This window comes from Mustela lutreola, chromosome 8, assembly GCF_030435805.1.
Source record: "Mustela lutreola isolate mMusLut2 chromosome 8, mMusLut2.pri, whole genome shotgun sequence".
NCBI lineage: Eukaryota > Metazoa > Chordata > Mammalia > Carnivora > Mustelidae > Mustela > Mustela lutreola.
The window spans coordinates 15,233,572-15,253,933 of record NC_081297.1 but is presented as its reverse complement, the minus strand read 5'-3'; the positions used below and the strand labels follow the sequence as shown (position 1 = coordinate 15,253,933).

Genomic DNA, 20,362 nt, shown 5'->3' with positions numbered 1-20,362 from the left:
TTTATTTGACAAAGAGAGAACACAAGAAGGCAGAGCAGCAGGCAGGGAAGGGGGTGCTGAGCAGAGAGCCCGATGTGGGACTCAATCCCAAGACCCTGAAATCAGGACCTGAGCTGAAGTCAGAGGCTTAACCCGCTCAGCCACCCAGGCGCCCCCATATGCTAGATACTTCATTTTGAGTAACTAATTATAAACACTACAATGTTGTCTATTTATTATTTATTCTATTGTTTAAAAAGGCAACCATGTACCCTTTTTTCTTCAGCCTGCATTCAGGAGAGATGACAAAATAGTCAAGACTCTGAGATTAAAAGTTCAGCTTTATTATTGATAAAAGCTAGTCTGGAAAATATGGCTTACGTCTATGGATCAATCGGCATGTTAATGTACTATACCTAAATTAGGAAGATTTATTCTCTCAACTACTAGAATAACAGTTACATCTATGCCCCCCCCCCATTTGGGCACACTCCTGTAAAATTTTCATATAAAAAAGCAGAAAATGTATGCTTTCTCTGGTTGGGCAGATCTCCGAAAAGAGAGGTATTAATGATGAGCCACACAGGTTTAAGTTCCTCTCCCAAATTCACCAAACTAGTCATTAACCCTTCATCCCCCAGAGAGGAATTAAGTGGAGCCAGAGAAGGACTGTGTACTCTCATGAAGCCCTGCCCCTCTCCCAACGGGAACCACCCAAAGGGGGATAAGGGATTTCCTTTAAAAATCTTCAAGGCCAGGGGCGCCTGGGTGGCTCAGTGGGTTAAGCCTCTGCCTTCGGCTCAGGTCATGATCTCAGGGTCCTGGGATCGAGTCCCGCATCAGGCTCTCTGCTCAGTAGGGAGCCTGCTTCCTCCTCTCTCTCTCTCTGCCTGCCTCTCCATCTACTTGTGATCTCTGTCTGTCAAATAAATAAATAAAATATTTTTAAAAAAAAAATCTTCAAGGCCAAACCCTAAACCAGAGATGTCAAAGGAAGATGATGGTTCAAATGAATTTTTGGTGCCTGCCCTTCCCTGCTCTAATTTAGCTCCTCTCCTGGGCCTCAGAGCTGGTAGGGCCTAGAGGAGGCAGCAGGCCTGGAGGGGCTGAGCAAGGCTGAGCAGAGCAAAGACATCAAGGGCCCTACCTGTTTAAATGTTACTGGAAAAAATTAGTGGGCTCCCTGGTTTCCACGAGGCTGCAGGAGAGCTGCTAAAACATCTCTACCCTGAAGGTAGGAGAATGCTAGCCTTGGCTGCTGAGGAGAGCTGGGGGCAGAGAGACAGCCTACAAGAGGCCGAGTGGAAAGCTAAAAACTTGCCTGCAGGTCCTCTGCCAGCCCGTGAAAGGGGGACCACGGCTTAACCGGAGCAGAGCCCCAACAGAGAGGCAAAGGAAAATGACGCAGTGCCCAAGCGTTCTCCTCTCATAGCCAGAGAGAGCAGAAACAGGAGACCCCCAGAACGGCTGGCTCAATGGAACGGCTAGTGGAGACAGACACCACTATGAAAACAATAGTAAGACCTTTCAGGAGAATAAACTGTGCCTCAGTAGACCTTCTGGAACTCCAAGACAGTATTTCAGGCTACAGAATTCAGTGGGTGGATTGAGGCAGAAGACGGTTACTCCTGAGACTCAAATTAAGTGGCCTAGGAAACCGGGGAGAAGAAATACCACAAAACCTACACAAAAATGCACAGAAATGGAAAGCATAAGGGAAAAGAAAAAATAAGAGACTTGGGGACAAATGAAGAGGGATTCATACCAAGAATGGAGTGCCAGAAGCACAAAAAGAAGTGACTGGAAGAAAGTCAACAGTTAAGCAAAAGCAGAGATTTCCCTCGCTGGGTACGTAGCTGCAGGTGGAGAAGCAGAAGCACTATGGGTGCCAGAATAAGGGGTTTTTCAGAAGAATTTGACCTTCCGTGACTGTGGGAGCCGGTGAAGAAGGATGTATCGTCCTGTTGTTTCTGTGTCTGGTTTGGGGGCCAACGCTGGCAGTGAGGAGAGGACAGAAAATTGGATGTGAGACCGGAGACAGTGAAGACCAGCCAGCATCTGCCCGAACCGAAACCCAAGTCTGTCCCTCAAGGGTCCAGGCTCCGCGGTGCAGGCCAGCTGCCATCAGCTCGTGCCCCTCACCACGGGGCACTCTCTGGCTCTCTCCCCACACCAACACCGTGGATCAGCAGATGGACAGATGGACGGACAGCAGTGTGCGCGAGCGGCAGTGGGGCCTGGCTGTAGGCCGGCCTTCTGGGCACAGCCATGCCACTGCCTCACTCCCGCCTTCCAGATCCTGCAACGCAACCCGTAACCACACAGGGAAGGGAAACTTGGACCAGGGTGGCTGGGCTGATACAACGGAAGGTCCCTGCACTCAGATGGCTCTATGATTAAGTCCTGGCTGATGGGAAAGGGGGGAGGAGATGTGAACAAACGCTGATATGTGTCCTTCGATAGAAAGGACTTGCCTCTTCTCCACGCTGCCACTCAGAAGTTGGGTGTTCCAGATGGTGCCCCATCCCGGACCCTGAGGACTTCAGCAGTGAATGGATGGAGAGATGGAAAAGTCAAAGCCATGAGAGCCATGACTCTGAGACTCAGCAGAGTCCCCACCAGCCCTCAGTAGCCAACCTGCATGCTTTTCATGGGAGAGAAAAACCATGTCCCTCTTGTTCAAACTACTATTATTTTGGGGTTCTGTTACATAGGAGTGAATCTATAATCTAGTGCCCTGGTCTCAGTCATCTGCCTGAGTAAAATAAAAATAGTAACGGTTATGCAAGAATTCGGAAAATACATCACCTCTATACCCCACTAAGGGAAATAATAGAGTAATCGAAACAGAGACTTCGAGATGAAACCCTGAATAAAAAGCGGTGGCCAGCAGTGAAATGATTAGAAATGTGGGCATGTGCAGGTAGGGGAAGCGCTAGGGCAAAGACTTATGATGGCAGAGATACACTTCCTATGCTTTGTAGAAAAACCTACAACAGTCTGAAATTCAAAATACTAAGCTACCTTATTAGCAAAAGCTGGCTGTTGGGTTCTTAGAGGTAAAAAGTAAAAGAATTCTGAGTCTCACTGAAAGGGAGGAGAAAACTTATATAAGTCAATAGAATCTTAGTGAAGGAAAAGTACTTGGAAACTCATTTTCCCTAACAGTAGAGAAAGTGGCAGGAAAAGGAAGATAAGTACCAGCGGCGGTGGAGAATACAGCAGTTTCCAAATCAAGGTGGGGGAGTGATGAATGAGCTTCTCAAATCATAAATAGATAAGGAAAGCCAGTGGGGTGGCAAGGAACTGATACATAAAATAGAGATAAAGCAGAGTATAAGAGTATAAAGTATACTTTATAAAGTATAAAGTATAAAGCAGAGTATAAGTATACTTATAAGAGTATACGATAAAATAAGATAAAATAAAATAAATCAATAAACGTAAATCAATAAACGTTGTTACAATAAACGTAAACAGCCTACACACTTCTCTTAAGACCGAAACCATCCCACTAAGTTAAATCTTGGCTATATGTGTTGTTTGCTTTTACAAGAAACATACTGTAAGACAAATGACAAAGGTAGAAAAACAAACTGAGACTCGAGGCAAATCCAACAAAAAGAAAGCACGAATTGCAATATTAATATCAGATAAATTGAAGTTTGGAGTTAAAAGGCTAAATCAAGATAAAGGGCATCGTGGTGTTAGGCTAAAAGGCACTTTTTTTTTAAGGAAATATAAGTAAAAACCAGTGTGTACCAATAATGTAATAGCAAAATATTAAAATTTAAAACCATCAGAAAAAATTACTTAGTAAAAATACAATTAAAGTGGGAGATTTTAATACATATCTCTAACGTATCAAATTTATCAAATAGATAAAAAAAATAGAGTCTTAAAGGCCTTGAATAATACACTCAATACACTCAATTTGATATAGTAAAACCTTTGACTACAGATGCACAAAATTCATTATTTGGGGGCGATAAAGAAACCTTAACACACTTTAAATAGCATATTTTACCAAACACATATAAAAATATATGAATAAAATGAGCCCAATTATTAGATATTAAGAAAAGCAGTGATAAATAACCCTTAGATCAAAGAAGAAATACGCTAAAATTTCACAACACCTAAAAAGCAATAAATAGGAAAACGCTTCATCCTAATAACTGGGAAAAAGTCAAAACTGTACTAGACAAAAATACAGTTTGAAATGGCTTCATTATTTAAGACTAAATATTAAGATGGTTTTTAAAATGTTAGCTTGAAAAAGTGATCATTATACAAATGCAATTTCATACAGGTTTACTTAGCGGATCTTGGATTTACTCACAGCTTCTTTTGCCTAGGATCCAGTAATGGATTTAAAGCTTGCAACAACTTATTTAAATTAAACATCCCAACATTGGCCTGATTTCCTATTTTATATCTTCGTTCATCATCAGATGTGTTTGGGACAAAATCTGTTTAAAATAAAAAATATTAGCCTTTATAAAAATTTTATTTATTTAGAGGCACCTGGGTGGCTCAGTTGGTTAAGTGACTGCCTTCAGCTCAGGTCATGATCCTGGAGTCCCAGGATTGAGTCTGGGATCAGGCTCCCAGCTCCATGGGGAGTCTGCTTCTCCCTCTGACCTTCTCCCTTCTGATTCGATCTCACTCTCTCGCTCTCAAATAAATAAATAAAATCTCAAAAAAATAAATAAAAATAAAATTTTTAAAAAAACAAAAAAAAAAGATTTTATTTATTTATTTACTTAGAGACAGTGAAAGAACACAAGCAGGGAGAGTGGGAGAGGGAGAAGCAGGCCTCCTGCTGAGCAGGGAGCCTGACTCGGGGCTCGATCCCAGGACCCTGGAGGATGCTTAACAACTGAGCCATCCAGGCACCCATTACTAGCCTTTTATAGTGGAGATAATTGTAATAAATGCCCTCTCCCTTTCTAAGTTTATATTTAAGCTTAATAAATTTATATTCATTAGATATGTTTACATTTATTAAATCTTTCTGAGGTTAAACATTTAACTAAAAATTAACATAAACGCTATCCATACATATGAAATTCTTTTAAAATATGAATATTTGCCTAATAGAGGAATGTATTTCTACTATGTAAGAATTTTCGGGTGATCAGGGGCGCCTGGGTGGCTCAGTCTCTTACGCATCTGCCTTCAGCTCAGGTCAAGATCCCAGGGTCCTGGGATCGAGTCCTGAATCCAGCTCCCTGGTCAGTGAGGAATCTGCTTCTCTCTTTCCTACTCCTTCTGTTCCTTCCCTTGCTCATGCTTGCTCTCTCTTGCACTCAAGTGAAATCTTAAAATATATATATATATATATATATTTTTTTTTTCAGGTGATCATAAATGTCCTTCAAACCCCACCTCAAGTATCACACCGTCCACAAAGCCTGCTTGGCTCGCTCCTTGCAAGGACTGCGTTACGTGAGAAGTTAAGTAACTTGTCCAGGGAAGGGCACCGGGCCACTGTGGCTCAGACGCCAGAAGTCAAACCTGCATCTGTCTCACACAGGTTCCCTACTGCCTCCCTGTCATCTTCTCTAATATTTAATTCCTTAAGGGCAGAGACCGCAAAAGGCTCATTTTTTGTTTCCTATAGCACCCGGAACATTCAGTACTACATAAAGTGACCATTTTATGAATGAACCCAATTCTTTCTACTACCTCAACTCTGTATTAGCTATAACAACTTATCTAAAATAAACCTGTAATCATTTTTTGGTGAAATAAGATATATGTGTATATACGCATACATATTTACATATTAATCACACATACCTGGGTTATAGGCTTCCATAAAACCAAATGGGCCGTAGTCGATTATAATGGATAACAAACTGAAGTTATCAGTATTACAAACACCTGAAACCACAACAAAAAGATTCCAAAAACACGGTAATAAAATAATAAAGCATTTTTAAATGTATGAAATTATCAAGAATAGGAAAATGGAAATGCATTTGTTTTGGAAGTGAAATAAAATTGAGTTATCAATTGAAAGTTTAACTGGTGATATCAAATACCTAATATATATTAAAACTACATCTTTTAACTAAATTTACCCTTTTGTTTTATACCTCACCCCATAAAGATTTCAAATACTACAGAACAAAAGCCCCCCAAGAAATACAACTTCTGGGCGCCTGGGTGGCTCAGTGGGTTAAGCCGCTGCCTTCGGCTCAGGTCATGATCTCAGAGTCCTGGGATCGAGTCCCGCATCGGGCTCTCTGCTCAGCAGGGAGCCTGCTTCCTCCTCTCTCTCTCTCTGCCTGCCTCTCTGCCTACTTGTGATCTCTCTCTGTCAAATGAATAAATAAAATCTTTAAAAAAAAAAAAAAAAAGAAATACAACTTCTTACTTATCCTCAATTTCTTGCATTTGTTTAAAAATATATACGTTACTCAGAATGGAAGTGAAACTAGTAAAGGAATAAGATGAATTTATTTCCAAAGGATAGGAAAAGGGTAAAATATGGATGTGCACCCCCATTACAGTCCTCAGCTGCAGACCCTAGCAGAAGGAGGAGGGAGTGTGCCCTCCCAAGCAAGGGGGCTAGGCCTGGTGGCCAGAGTGTGGCGTAGGAGGAAGCAGGGGAATGGATACGCCAGCCTAATACAGGATATTTGGCAACTGTGTCCACTATCGGGTTTCAGTGTTTTTCAGAGCAAGATGGCCCTGTTTATCTAAATGTTAAATGTACAGACTCTCTAACCCAGCCATCCCATGTTAGGGGTCTGTCCTAAAAGTTGCCTTCAGGAATATGAAGATACAGTTGCAAGGTAGTCACTGTGCCATGGTTCCTAACAGCAAAAACTCTGAAACACCCACCCTGCTCTGCCTACCCCAACCCACTCCAAGAGAGATACACAGAGTATGTGTGTGATCAGCTAAGTGGATTTCAAGAATTTTTTCACTGTGGGATTCCCTTTAGGTATTCATCTAGAGACATTAGAACTACATGATTTGTTTTTCAGTTATTCTTAGTTCAAGCAGATATTCCTTCCTATGCAACACACGCTAAATGGTTTCAAACACACAAGCCAGCCCTGTTTTTTACAGGAGGTGTATGAGTATCATCCTAAAAGAGCCCAAAGATATTGATATAAAATGGTTAATAATGATTACCCTGGAGAATGGAATTTACACTCACTTCTGAATACTTTCAATTCCTTTTTTTAAAGATTTTTAAAATTTCTTCGAGAGAGAGAGTGAGTCAGAGAGAGAGAGAAAGCATGACCAGGGGAAGGGGCAAAGGTAGAAGCAGGCTCCCCACCGAGCAGGGAGCCAGACAAGGACTTGATCCCAGGACCCTGCGATCATAACCTGAGCCTAAGGCAGCCACTTAACCGACTGAGCCACCCAGGCGCCCTATACTTAGCATTCTTTACCATAAGCATGCAGTGCTTTAATAATTGAGATTAAAAAAAAAAAACAGTTTTAAAGCGACCAAAATATATCATGTATCCATGTGGTTGAAAACGTTTAAGGCTGGGGCACCTGGGTGGTTCAGTTGGTTAAGCATCCAACTCTTGCTTTTGAGTCAGGTCTCGATCTTTGGGATTGTGAAATCAAGTCCAGCTTCCAGGGTCAGGCTCTGCACTCAGCGTGGAGTCTGCTTGTCCCGCTCCCTCCTCCTCTGCCCCTCCCCTTCTGCCTGTTTGTGCGCTCTCTCTCTAAAATAAATAAATAAGGGGCGCCTGGGTGGCTCAGTGGGTCAAGCCTCTGCCTTCGGCTCAGGTCATGATCCCAGGGTTCTGGGATCGAGCCCCGCATCGGGCTCTCTGCTTAGTGGGGAGCCTGCTTCCTCCTCTCTCTCTCTGCCTGCCTCTCTGCCTACTTGTGATCTCTGTCGGATAGATACGTAAAATTTTTAAAAATAAATAAATATTTATTTTTTATAAATTTAATATTTATAAATATATTATAAATTATAGATATAAATTATAAATACAATATAAATATATTTATATTATATGTAAATATAAATATAAATTATAAATATAGTAATATAATATTTATAAATATATTTATTGATTTAAATATTCATTTTAAATAAATAATTTTATTATTGTTTTATTAATAAACTATTTTAATTAAATATTTAAATAATTTATTTAAGATAGTTAAATAAATAAAATCTTTTTTTAACAAAAAAGAAAGTCTTACAGGTAATAACATCCTCCTTGAATTGAGGATGCTTGTTCTATCTTCCATTCAAAACCATTTTAAACACAAGAAAATTGCTTCTCTGTTGCTAAAAACAAATTCATACGTCATAAATGTTAAGCTCATCAGCAGGAATGTTTTGAAGTACACAAAAATGGAGTGTTCTGCTTCAACAAATTAACTCTACTTTCTCATCAGTAGATGAGAAACATCAGTAGATGACTTACCATGAGCAAAACCAACAGACATCCACAAGGCAATGAGTTGTGCCGTCTTTGATACCACAATAGAGAAAAACTCCTAAAATAAAATTCAGAAATTTTTAGGATCTTCTGCTAAGTCATGAGGAGAACATGGAAAGAATTCAGGATCTCAAAAGATGAAAAAGGAATGGAAATTAACAAATGTAAGAAAAAAATGGAAGAACGTGGAATTAGTCACTGAGAAATAATATATAAAGGCCCAGACATAGTATTATTACTAGGCCTTCTCCATGTCCAATAAGAACAGGAAAAGCATTAGAATTCAGCACAAGGGAGTTAAATATAAGCAAAGTAAGTTCTTAAACTTTGAAATGAATCACAAAGAAAAATAATGGAATTTCCTTCGCTGTGGCTGCTAAGAGAATAAGGAGGGTTATGAAGACCAAATCATTTCCACAAGAATAGAAAATCACATTTTCCTGTTATGTATTGTGTTTATTTTAGAACTACTACTACTACAGAAATATCTGTATTTACTACGTAAGATCAAGTTACAAAACATGTGCAAAACATCACGTCCAGAGTCAGGAGGTAGTAGCACCTGTTCTTTTTCTCTGGATACCTTTCAAACAAAACAACTTTCTTATCTGTGTCTTGTTTATGAAGTGGTTCACCTTCCCCTCACCTAACAAAATGTTCAAAGTGCACTCCATTTCCTTTCCTACCTACCCAGTCAAGTTCTAAGTTGTAACCGTTGATATTGGCGGGCCAGGAGAGAAAACCGATCATTGACCTTTCTCTTTACAAACTTACCACATATCTGTTAGGTTCTGTGGCCTTTACTGAGGGGAAATGCTCCTGTATGATGAAGTCTAGTAACGTCCTGGAGAAAAGAAGAAAGCATCAGCGTTCCCCCATATCAAATTATCTAAATACGCCCTTGACATCCAGGAAGCCATTAGATTCAAGCTTCAAATTTTAAGAATTAAAATAAGATTTTACTCTAAAAAAACCAGCCATAGAGAAATACTTCCTCAATACCAGTCAAAACGGGAAATGAGTTTCTAAGACAGTATTAGATTCCGCCATGTGTATTATAAATGCACACCTACTGTATGCCCCACCAGGTGCACGTACTGGGAGAAAGGATGCCAAGACTCAGATCCAGAGGACCCAAACCTCAAAGCACACAGAGCCCATCAGGGAGAAGAACACACGAAGAAATAATGACATTACAGGGTGCCTGGGTGGCTCAGTGGGTTAAGCCTCTGCCTTCGGCTCAGGTCATGATCTCAGGGTCCTGGGATCGAGGCCTGCATCGGGCTCTCTGCTCAGTGGGGAGTCTGCTTCTCCCTCTCTCTGCCTGCCTCTCTGCCTACTTGTGATCTCTCTCTTTCTATTTCAAATAAATAAATAAAATCTTTAAAGAAAAAAAAAGTTTCTTTAAGAAATAATCACATTACAGTGTAACACATCCAATAACAGACTATAAATGTTGCACAGATAACAGAGCAGGGAACAATTATTTATGTCTGCAAGGTCACATAAGGCTTCACAAATGGGGGATGGCAAAAGGCTGTCCAGTGTTTGAAGTTATTTAAGTTGTCTGTGTATCATATTTTTTATTCCCTATTTAACTGACTCATCAACTAACTATAGTGTTGAATGTATTGGATAAGAAAGAAGCCATAAAAAAGACTGGGGGTTGTAGATGTGACTAGGGAATTATTAAAAGCCAGTCAAAACAAAAGGAATGGATTAGAGTTTGTGTATATATCTATTTTTATAATCATTTAATAATTTAAGGGGCGCCTGGGTGGTTCAGTGGGTTGAGGCCTCTGCCTTCGGCTCGGGTCATGATCCCAGGGTCCTGGGATCGAGCCCCGCATCGGGCTCTCTGCTCAGCGGGGAACCTGCTTCCTCCTCTCTCTGACTGCCTCTCTGCCTACTTGTGATCTCTGTCTGTCAAATAAATAAATAAATAAATAAATTTAAAAAAAAAAAATAATTTAATCATGTGAATAAGTACTTGTATGTCAAGAATTGTTGCAAGCATTTGGGAAACTAAAAGGGATATATATGTGGTTACATGAGCCGATAGATTTTTAGGAGGCGGCGGTCACTAATCTACATCAAATGTCAGAGAAATAAGTGAACTATTATGGAAGTGCTACCACCAGATGGGACAATTTCAGTGACAGCGTGAATCCAAGCAGAAGGGACCAAAAAACTTCCCATTTGGGAAGTTAGAAATAATGCCCAGTGAGTGCAGACAACTCTTCTCAACAAGTGAGATGACCAGGAGCTCAGTGAACATTTGCTAAGTAAGAGACTCGGAGACGGCTCTGGCCAGTGTGATGACTTCTCTACTCTGCTTCCTCATTTTCCTCGGGGCTTCTCTCCCCGAATCCTTCACGGCCCAGGCATCGGGATTTCCTGCCCTAACACCTACAGCACAGGATCCACATCCCAAAGGACTCAAGTTTGCCTAAGAGAATCTATGTGACTTTTTAGAACTTTTTCCAACTGTGTTATCTTAACAAAAGGAAGCAGAATTCCTCTTAAAGAAGGAAATGTTTCTGTCTGAAGACACATCTTGTTAAATTAGTCTGAGGAGGGCACCTCAATGGCTCAGTGGGTTAAGGCCTCTGCCTTCAGCTCAGGTCATGATCCCAGGGTCCTGGGATCAAGCCCCGCATCGGGCTCTCTGCTCAGCGGGGAGCCTGCTTCCTCCTCTCTCTCTCTGCCTGCCTCTCTGCCTACTTGTGATATCTGTCTGTCAAATAAATAAATAAAATCTTAAAAAAAAAAAAATCGGCCTGAGGAAGACGGAATTGTGTAAGTAGAGACGCCGCAGGCACTAAGACATCACAAAATACTGGAAGCTGTACTGTGTGATACAAGGGCAAGAATCCGTTGCTTTTGCTCTTTTGAAGCCATCATCCTCTGTGCTCCTTGCAGAAAAACTTCAGTGAGACACATTCTGTTCTTAAATGCTCTATGTACATTTGCCTGTTTGTTTGCTTGCTTTTGTCCTTTTGAAGGGGCTGAGTTTCAGCAGTGGGTCAACCCAGAGCAAAATAGGCATCTCACAGGTGTCAAAACCGCAGTCTGGGGAAGAGACACGAGAGTGAAGACACGCTCTGGGAACCCAGAAGTTGAAAAGAGATCTTTTATCTCTGAAGACTGTGGATCTGGGGGAAGTTGAATCACTTCTACCCAGGGCTCTGAATGGCACCAGGCCCTCAGCTACAACTGGGCTGCATACCAGATTAAAAATTCCTTGAGCAAAGGGTCTACTGGGTCTCCCACTTCTTTTGGCCTCCTAGAAAACCCACATGTAGTGTGTTAAAAATATTTATTAATTGAAATATTTGATTTTAACTTATAAGAAGACCAAAAATATGTTAACTTCGCAGCACATATACAAGCATTTTTTAATTGTCTTCTATCATTTAAAAAAATATCATTTTCTAACCTTAGTAAATCCAGTTCACCATAATGAGCCAAAATTTCTAATGATCCAATTTTAAACCATGATTTTGCAACACGCAGCACTACTGCACCTGAAAAACACACGTTTTAGCATATTTTTAGCATTTTAAACTGCAAATACAGCATAATATGCTTTTTCTAAAAATTTAAATTATTTTAGTAAAAAAATAATACAGGCACCCAATTTATCAGAAAAGCAACTAATGATACCCTAGAAAGGATCAAGGATTTTTCTCTATTTCTTTAAGCCTTGAATTGGTTCAAATGTCGGGAACCACAACACTTTCATAAATATGAAGGCTCTAACCTCACTAAAGGCTGCTCAGTTAAACTGTTAGGCTCCAAACACGGGATTCCCACTGTCTCCTCTGTGGCGACATGTTCCCCATATATCATCCTGAAATAGGGCATTAGTAAATGATTTACATGGCATAGTCCCTGCAAGTGCCTTCTCTTGGTGTAACTAATTGAAAACCCACTTCAATAAATAAACGCTTGCATACGTTCTAACTTATGAAACGCGGAAGAAAGACAGTGAATCTATGCATTTTTGTGTTAGTCTTTGCAGCCTTCCATTGCTGCTTTGTGTTTTGACTATAGGCATTAGTAATACAATTAGTAAAGAGAATGCATGTTTTTTCCCCAAAAAGAATGCTGTCCTTGCGTGTGTTTGGATGTGAAGATGAGGTCTATTCCAGAAAACAAAGCCTCCTGCTCTGTTGGTGCCTGTCCTTCTACACAATCCCACCCCCACTGGTACCTCTGGGCCTTTGTGCTATTCCCTGCTGTCTGTGTGTGCACACTCTTTCTTCTCCCCCAACTGAAATCCTTCCTAATCTCAAAGGTAAATAACCCTTAACTCCTTCAAGCATGAATATTTTAGGGGGATTTTTTTAATGAAAATTTTGTCAAAACATATTAGACGCTAAGCATAAAGAATATAACACGTGTACTCAGTAAATCACGGTGATCATCAGCAAAAATGTTGCCTGGTCATCCAATGACGTCCACAGGACCCAACAGAGCACGCAGGGCTGTCAGCAGCCCTCAATGGCTCTGCTTTTTAAACTGTTGAATAAGTTTAATATTGGGCGGCTGGCTGGCTTGGTTGGTAGGGTGTGCAACTCTTGATCTCAAGGTATGAGGGCAAGTCCTATGCTGGTGTAGAGCTTATAATCAATCCATCAATCAAATACACTTATTATTGATTTTTTTAGGTCTCTTCCATTCAAGGTCAAGTTTCTCTCGCTGTTTCTCTTTGCTGCCCTACAGCACACATCTCACCCCTACCTAATTTTTTTTATTTCTGGCTTACTAAAGGCTGAGGAAAAAGTTGGCTGAGGAATCAATTGGAAGGAAGCCTGAAGAGCGAGCAGTCAGGCTCTGAGGAAAGGTCTGAGGGTCTCTCCTTAGAAGAAACTGTATGAACTTTTGGGTTCCAGCTTTGTAACATTTTGCTGGCTGTCCATAAACATTCACTTCCCAGATGTCTACTGTATGAAACCAAAGGGCTAGTGATATAAGGATGTAGGAAAGGATATCCTATGGTAATTTCCTAGTGATACAATTACATCTTAAAAAAACCACAGGTTCTTTATTTTAAAAAAATTTTTTTAAGATTTTATTTATTTATTTGACAGACAGAGATCACACGTAGGTAAAGAGGCAGGCAGAGGGGGGCAGGAAGCAGGTTCCCCACCAAGAAGAGAGCCCGATGCAGGGCTCGATCCCAGGACCTGAGATCATGACCTGAGCTGAAGGAAGAGGCTCAACCCACTGAGCCACCCAGGCGCCCCCAAGGGTCATTTTTTAAGAAGACTGCAAAGATATCCAGGATCTGTTCTTCTTTAAGAACTTAGCCTAATTTTATGTAAATATTCTAAAAATTATTATTACCTCTTTCTTTCACGACGTTTCCATTGTAGAATTGATCTCTCCATACTTCATCATCACTCACGACCAGACTGAAACATAAGAGAATCCAACAATTGAAGTTATGTGTTCACTCCTAGCAAGCTACCTACAAGTACCTGAAACCATAAGAAACAATGAGAAATCATGCTACCATAGATCTATCGGCTCAATTTACTGACACATGCCTGCAGATAACATGACGCATTCCTGAAAGTCAGCTTCAAGGAGAAAGGAGTTACCTTGCAGCCCTGCTAGTTGGAATTCCGAGAGAGTGCATAGCCTCGCTGCATAAAAATTCTCTCACTGAGGAACGAAGTACAGCTCTGCCATCACCATTTCTAGGTCAAATAAGAGAAAGAAAGATTTTCAGTTGTAATGAAGACAACATCAATTTTTATTCAGATGACTAAAAAAAATACCAACTGTACCGGGAGTATGGAGTCTTTCCTGAGCCCTTTAATTGGAGCTCCCACTTTTCACCCTGCCTTCAACAACAACAAAGAAATCTAAGTATTAGAAGATTCATGTTACTATTTAGCAGAAAAGCTATTATACCAAAAAACATGTGGTACCTGTTCATGTAAATTCCAATTAGGTGAGCTCTTCCGTCCCCAAGCTGACCTGCCCATATCCCAAACTAAAGGAGAGAAAGGAAAATTATTCATGCTTATTACCCTTTAAAGTTTTCATAGTAATTTTATAGCCAAAGTTATTTTGTCAAATTTGAGAATGGAGTATTGAATTTTTAGGATTATAAGAATCAACAACTTGAACAAAGGTGAAAAAAAATTCAATCAATAACACATAAGTGAAATTCATTTTAAAAATATAAATTTGAGACATATGATTAACTTCTTCATCTTACAGCTGAGCTCAAGTTAGTAAGGTGTAGAATAGTTAGAACTGATCTACAGATATATTTAATTTCAGAATATGAACTAGGAACAATTCATTCATAGAAAGTTTGCCTATAGAATATGTATGTGATATAAAATCAAGAACATACTTGTAACTGAAAATGTGCTTTTGAACTTACATAGTTAGCTGTTTTCAACATTTTCTGTTGTGGTTGCCCAACTCCCAGTGATGGCACTTACTAGCTACAGAAATCTGGGTTATGTAATCCCACTGAGACTGACCTTTCATTTCTGTAAAATGGGATAACCCTTGCCAGGTTGTTTTAAGAATGAATGCCAACGGATGCTCTGTACTATGTCCAACGTAATGCAAGTGCTCGTGAGATGGTAATAATTATCATCACCAACAGTGATTTGCTAACTTAGACATCGTTCCATTTTCCACATGCATGTTACTTCCACCAGAAAGTGTCTGACTTTCTGGGACTAAAAGGGTTCTGTGAATTCCCCTAACTCCTATACTTAACCCTATCACGACCCTGATGTTATCAGAATTGATTTCTTTATCCTCCCCCCTAGAGTATTAGTTAGCATTCAGAGCTAAGGGGACAGGTCTCATGTACCTTGGCACAAAAAAGAAGTTCTATGAACTATGAACTATGTTAGAACTATGTTTATAGTTCTAACAGAAAAACATAAATTTGAGAAAAATCTATTCATTATTTTAATTTTTTATCTTTACCAGGAAGAGATCACCATTAATTTCTGCTATCTCTAGCTACTTTTATTTATTTTTTTAATTAATTATTTATTTATCTGACAGACAGAGATCACAAGTAGGCAGAGAGGCAGAGAGGCAGGCAGAGAGAGAGGAGGAAGCAGGCTCCCCGCTGAGCAGAGAGCCCGATGCGGGGCTCGATCCCAGGACCCTGGGATCATGACCTGAGCTGAAGGCAGAGGCTTAACCCACTGAGTCACCCAGGCGCCCCTCTACCTACCTTTAAAAGCACAAGTCTTGAGAGGTACTCTCAGCGTACTCTGGCAATTTCTAAAGTCAACAATGCATTAGGTATATCCCACACCGTGAAAAATAAATCAAAAGAATGGTGAATCCAGAGCCAGGAGTGTCAGGGGAAACAAGAAGGTAGTTCTCTATTAATAAAAATCAATTACTGTTCAAAATGACAAACCTGGGGCACCTGGGTGGCTCAGTGGGATGATGACCTCTGCCTTCAGCTCAGGTCATCATCCCAGGGTCCTGGGATCGAGCCCCACATCGGGAGCTCTGCTCCCCCTTTCTCTCTGCCTGCCTCTTTGCCTACTTGTGATCTCTGTCTATCAAATAAATAAAATTTTTTTTAAAAAATTACAAACCCATCCTTATAAATAAATCTTTATAATTTCAAATCAGAGAGAAGCAAGAGATGAAATGTGAAATTGATTTTAAAAAATCTAATATACTATACTACCAAAAGAAAAAAACCCACAAAAAAATACAGCTTAACAAAACTCTGCAGGACTTAAGGCCTGCATTTGTATTCTAACAGTACATGTGAGTCCAAAATGCTATCTAATGAATTTAACCTATATGGGGAATGGCTTTTTGAACTGTGGATTCCTTACCCAAACCCTATTACATTTTGCTGCTTTTCCTAATATATATTCCAAAGGAAACAAGCCTCCTGACAACCAGACCGTTAATCTTATCTGGTTCACAGGAAAGTCACAGCAAGTTCAACCACTGGTCCTGTGTTCCTTCTCTCTCTCTCTTTTTTAATTTAGTCAGATACCACAACCTGAACTTGCTTCAATATGTTAACTTCACTTCTAGAGGGTGCTTTCTTAATTTTTTCAGCATATATAACACCCCCAGTTAATCCTGATTAAATTCTAGCCGTTTCTAGCAGTTCTAAAACTTTGTTCTGCAGCTATACTGGAAAAACTAGACTCTCTTTGTCATTTTAGGGCTTTTATATTGACTTGTTGTGCTACTTGACTTTGCTTACACCTCTAATCTGAAACTTCCCTGAATGAGTTCTCTAGCAATAATTCACAGAAATTTTACCTATGCGCTACCCCAGTTTTCTCCATTCCATCAAAGGAAGTTGGGCATTAGCTTTCTTACGGCAAGAAATCACATCAGCTAGTTATAAATATCTTATGGTGACATATTCTTCTAGAAACATCTTGTCGTAGTCTCCATACACTAACATTAGAGGAATTAATGCAAAATGACTTCATAAATAGGAAAGCAGCTCCACCAGCTGTTTATATATTACATGAGGGAAGTCATCCTGATGCTCCGCATACCTGATGCCCACCATATCTGTGAGCCAGTGGAATGGATCCAGATACTATTCTTTTACCACTCACAAGCTGGATAAAATCATCTGTTTCTGAGACACGTAAGTCAAGGTCCAAAATATCTTCTAGAACCTCCTGAGGCAGGAAAAAAACAAAACAAAAAGACCTTACAAACTTAAGTAATCCTTTAATAATTTTGAGAAAAAAGACTTGATGAAAGAAAGAAAATTAAGAGAATGAAACTCTTCCAAAAGTACATTAATATTTTCTCATGAGGGATATACCATACTTTATATGATTATTTGTGCTATTTGGGAAAAATCAATTCTATTAGACAGTTTTAAAATTTTTATGTAATTCTTGTGATCCATAGTAAAAATACTATTTTTCTTAGCATGCATTCTTTAAAGGAACAAGAAAAAAGTAAATGTTCTATTTCTATTCCAAATACAATTGTATCATGAGAAACAATTTATCATTTGTTATTAGAACCCGTTTCTAAGAATTAAACTCATTTGCCCCTTTTGTTCAAAAAAGTGTATCTTTGTAAGCCAACTTTTTTTTTTTTTTAAAGATTTTATTTATTTACTTGAGAGAGAGACAGTGAGAGAGAGCATGAATGAGGAGAAGGTCAGAGAGAGAAGCAGACTCCCCATGGAGCTGGGAGCCCGATGCGGGACTCGACCCCGGGACTCCAGGATCATGACCTGAGCCAAAGGCAGTCGTCCAACCAACTGAGCCACCCAGGCGTCCCTGTAAGCCAACTTTAAGATGAAATGGAGTCCTGGGGTCTAGGAATCAGTATCAAAAAGTGATTTCTAAGAATGACATTCTCCAAATGTCTGAATTTTAAACACAAATATAATCATTTACCAATAGACTAACAATTCAACTCAAATAGTGTGACTATCTCTTTTAGACAACACCTATAATGAATTATTTTGTTGTGAAAAAATAAAGCCTAACCTTTGAAACTGCTACAAGACGTACTCTTGATTTGAAAGGAGTAGGGAAGGCAACTGAAAAAATACAGTTTTTCACTTTACGAACGTAATTTTCTTTAACAGGATCAACTGGGAACACAGCTGATTAAAAAACAAAACAAAACAAAACAACTTTTCTTAAGAAGTGTTCTCATTTGTTCCAGATATAACATTAATATTCCTTAGGACTATAGTTCTTCGAGAAAATCAACTTCTACCACATTTCTTCCCATTTTATTATTTAAAGTCTGTACTGTCATTCTCAACCGTATCTATCCAGTATTCATATAACACAGTAAATGGAACCATCCAACAAGATGGGAGATGGAAAAAGTTTAAAACAAGACACATACCCTGTCTTAGAGGATTTTCACTTGTGGGGGACCAACAGGATACACAATGTTTATAAATAAGAATGTATAAGCAAAGTGGAGGTAAGCTGCATTATACTTTTAGAATTATAGTACTAGCCTATTCAATGTAATCCAAACCCAATATTAGGCAATTAATCACATTCTTTCTGTCCTTCAGAAAATCGTAATTACTGAAAGAAACAGATACTTTAAAAAAACCCAACACCAGACAACAGATGTTTTACTGAATGTAGAAAACATGCGCTAAAACACATATACCTTATTTTAAAAGCTGTACAAAAAAAGAGTTTTGAACATGCTTTAGATACTCAGAACGTATTTTCTTTTAAATACAATTTAAAGGGGCACCTGGGTGGCTCAGTGGTTTAAGCCGCTGCCTTCGGCTCAGGTCAGGATCTCAGGGTCCTGGGATCGAGTCCCACATCGGGCTCTCTGCTCGGCGGGGAGCCTGCTTCCCTCTCACTCTTTCTGCCTGCCTCTCTGCCTACTTGTGAGCTCTGTCAAATAAATAAATAAAATCTTTAAAAAAATAATAAATAAATAAATAAATACATACATACAATTTTAAAAATCTTAATCTGTTCTCCTAATCCAAACCAATTAAAACAAAACAAACAAACAAAAAACAGAAGAGGGCAGATGTATTACTAAAATCACAAAACAAGGAGACACAAAAACTTGTTTCTGGATAGAGATTATATTGTCAAGATGTCAGTGTAACCAAATTATTTAATAAACATATGGCAACCCAACCAACATCCTAGTAGGATTTTTTTTTGAAGAAACAGATCATCTTAGGGACACCTGGGTGGCTCAGTTGGTTAAGCATCTGCCTTACACTCAGGTCATGGCTCCCTGTTCAGTGGGGAGCCTGCTTCTCCCTCTCCCTCTGCTGCTTCTCCTGCTTATGTGTTCTCTCTCTCAAATAAATAAAATCTTGGTGTTTTTTTTTTTTAAAAAAGCTTATCGGGGCACCTGGGTGGCTCAGTGGGTTAAAGCTTCTGCCTTCAGCTCAGGTCATGATCCCCGAGTCCTGGAATGGAGCCCCGCATCAGGCTCTCTGCTCAGCAGGGACCCTGCTTCCTCTCTCTCTCTCTGCCTGCCTCTCTGCCTACCTGTGATCTCTGTCAAATAAATCAATAAAATCTTAAAAAAAAAAAAAAAAGCTGACCATCTTAAAAGTGTAAATCTTGAAAAATAAAAACCAATTTTTTTAGAAATGGGAGTTTTCTTATCCTAAATTATAAAAACACAGTAACTAGAAAGTTATCCCCAAAACAGATGCAAAGGGACTCAATAAAAAGAACAGAAACAGCCCAAAGTAATGTTAATAATTCTCTATATAATAAAAATGGTATTTTGCATCAGTACAGAAAGGCGGCATCAAGACAATTTACCCGACTGTTACAGATTAACTTCTATTTATCCCACCCAAGCCTAGGTGAACCAAATGTCAGCTATAACAGAAATAAGAATAATCTTCTATCTTTCCCAGATGAGTATAAAAACAGGCAAATGTGGACCAGATTTAACCTTTACATTTTCCCCTATATGGTTTGTGAAGCACATGATGGGGAACCAATGGGTAGTCAGTCAAAAAACAGCTGATTTCAGCATTCACCACAGAAAACCTGACAACATGATGAAAAGCAGAAGATCCAACAGTGTATTTTCTTCTCTTTTAGGAGAGCCACTAGGTGGAAATAGACTAAATTATAATTCATGCATTTATTATGATGCCCTAACATTTTTTTTTTAAGATTTTATATATTTATTTGACAGAAATCACCAATAGGCAGAGAGGCAAGCAAAGAGAGAGGGGGAAGTAGGCTCCCCGCTGAGCAGAGAGCCCAATGCGGGGCTCGATCCCAGGACCCTGGGATCATGACCTGAGCTGAAGGCAGAGGCTTTAACCCACTGAGCTACCCAGGCGCCCCGATGCCCTAACATTTTTTTTAAGATTTTTTATTTATTTATTTGACAGAGATCAAAAGTAGGCAGAGAGGCAGGCAGAGAGAAAGGAAGGGAAGCAGGCTCCCCGCTGAGCAGAGAACCTGATG

The 20,362-nt window shown here is 39.6% G+C and overlaps 1 protein-coding gene across 4 annotated transcripts in view; it reads right to left on the bottom strand.

Annotated features, from left to right (window-relative positions):
* Positions 1 to 20,362, bottom strand: part of LOC131838142 (protein adenylyltransferase SelO-like) — a 55,451-nt gene that overhangs the window by 32,669 nt on the left and 2,420 nt on the right. For 3 of the 4 annotated variants that reach the window (XM_059183887.1, XM_059183890.1, XM_059183889.1), the window contains exons 2-12: positions 17,912 to 18,030; positions 16,952 to 17,080; positions 14,357 to 14,421; positions 14,213 to 14,269; positions 14,024 to 14,122; positions 13,767 to 13,834; positions 11,854 to 11,941; positions 9,189 to 9,258; positions 8,400 to 8,472; positions 5,785 to 5,868; positions 4,322 to 4,451 (exon numbers count right to left, since the gene is read on the bottom strand). In XM_059183887.1, coding sequence (XP_059039870.1) covers positions 4,322 to 4,451; positions 5,785 to 5,868; positions 8,400 to 8,472; positions 9,189 to 9,258; positions 11,854 to 11,941; positions 13,767 to 13,834; positions 14,024 to 14,122; positions 14,213 to 14,269; positions 14,357 to 14,421; positions 16,952 to 17,080; positions 17,912 to 18,030 — 982 coding nt within the window. The remainder of the gene's footprint in view (positions 1 to 4,321; positions 4,452 to 5,784; positions 5,869 to 8,399; positions 8,473 to 9,188; positions 9,259 to 11,853; positions 11,942 to 13,766; positions 13,835 to 14,023; positions 14,123 to 14,212; positions 14,270 to 14,356; positions 14,422 to 16,951; positions 17,081 to 17,911; positions 18,031 to 20,362) is intronic. The other variant, XM_059183888.1, reaches the window with a different exon arrangement.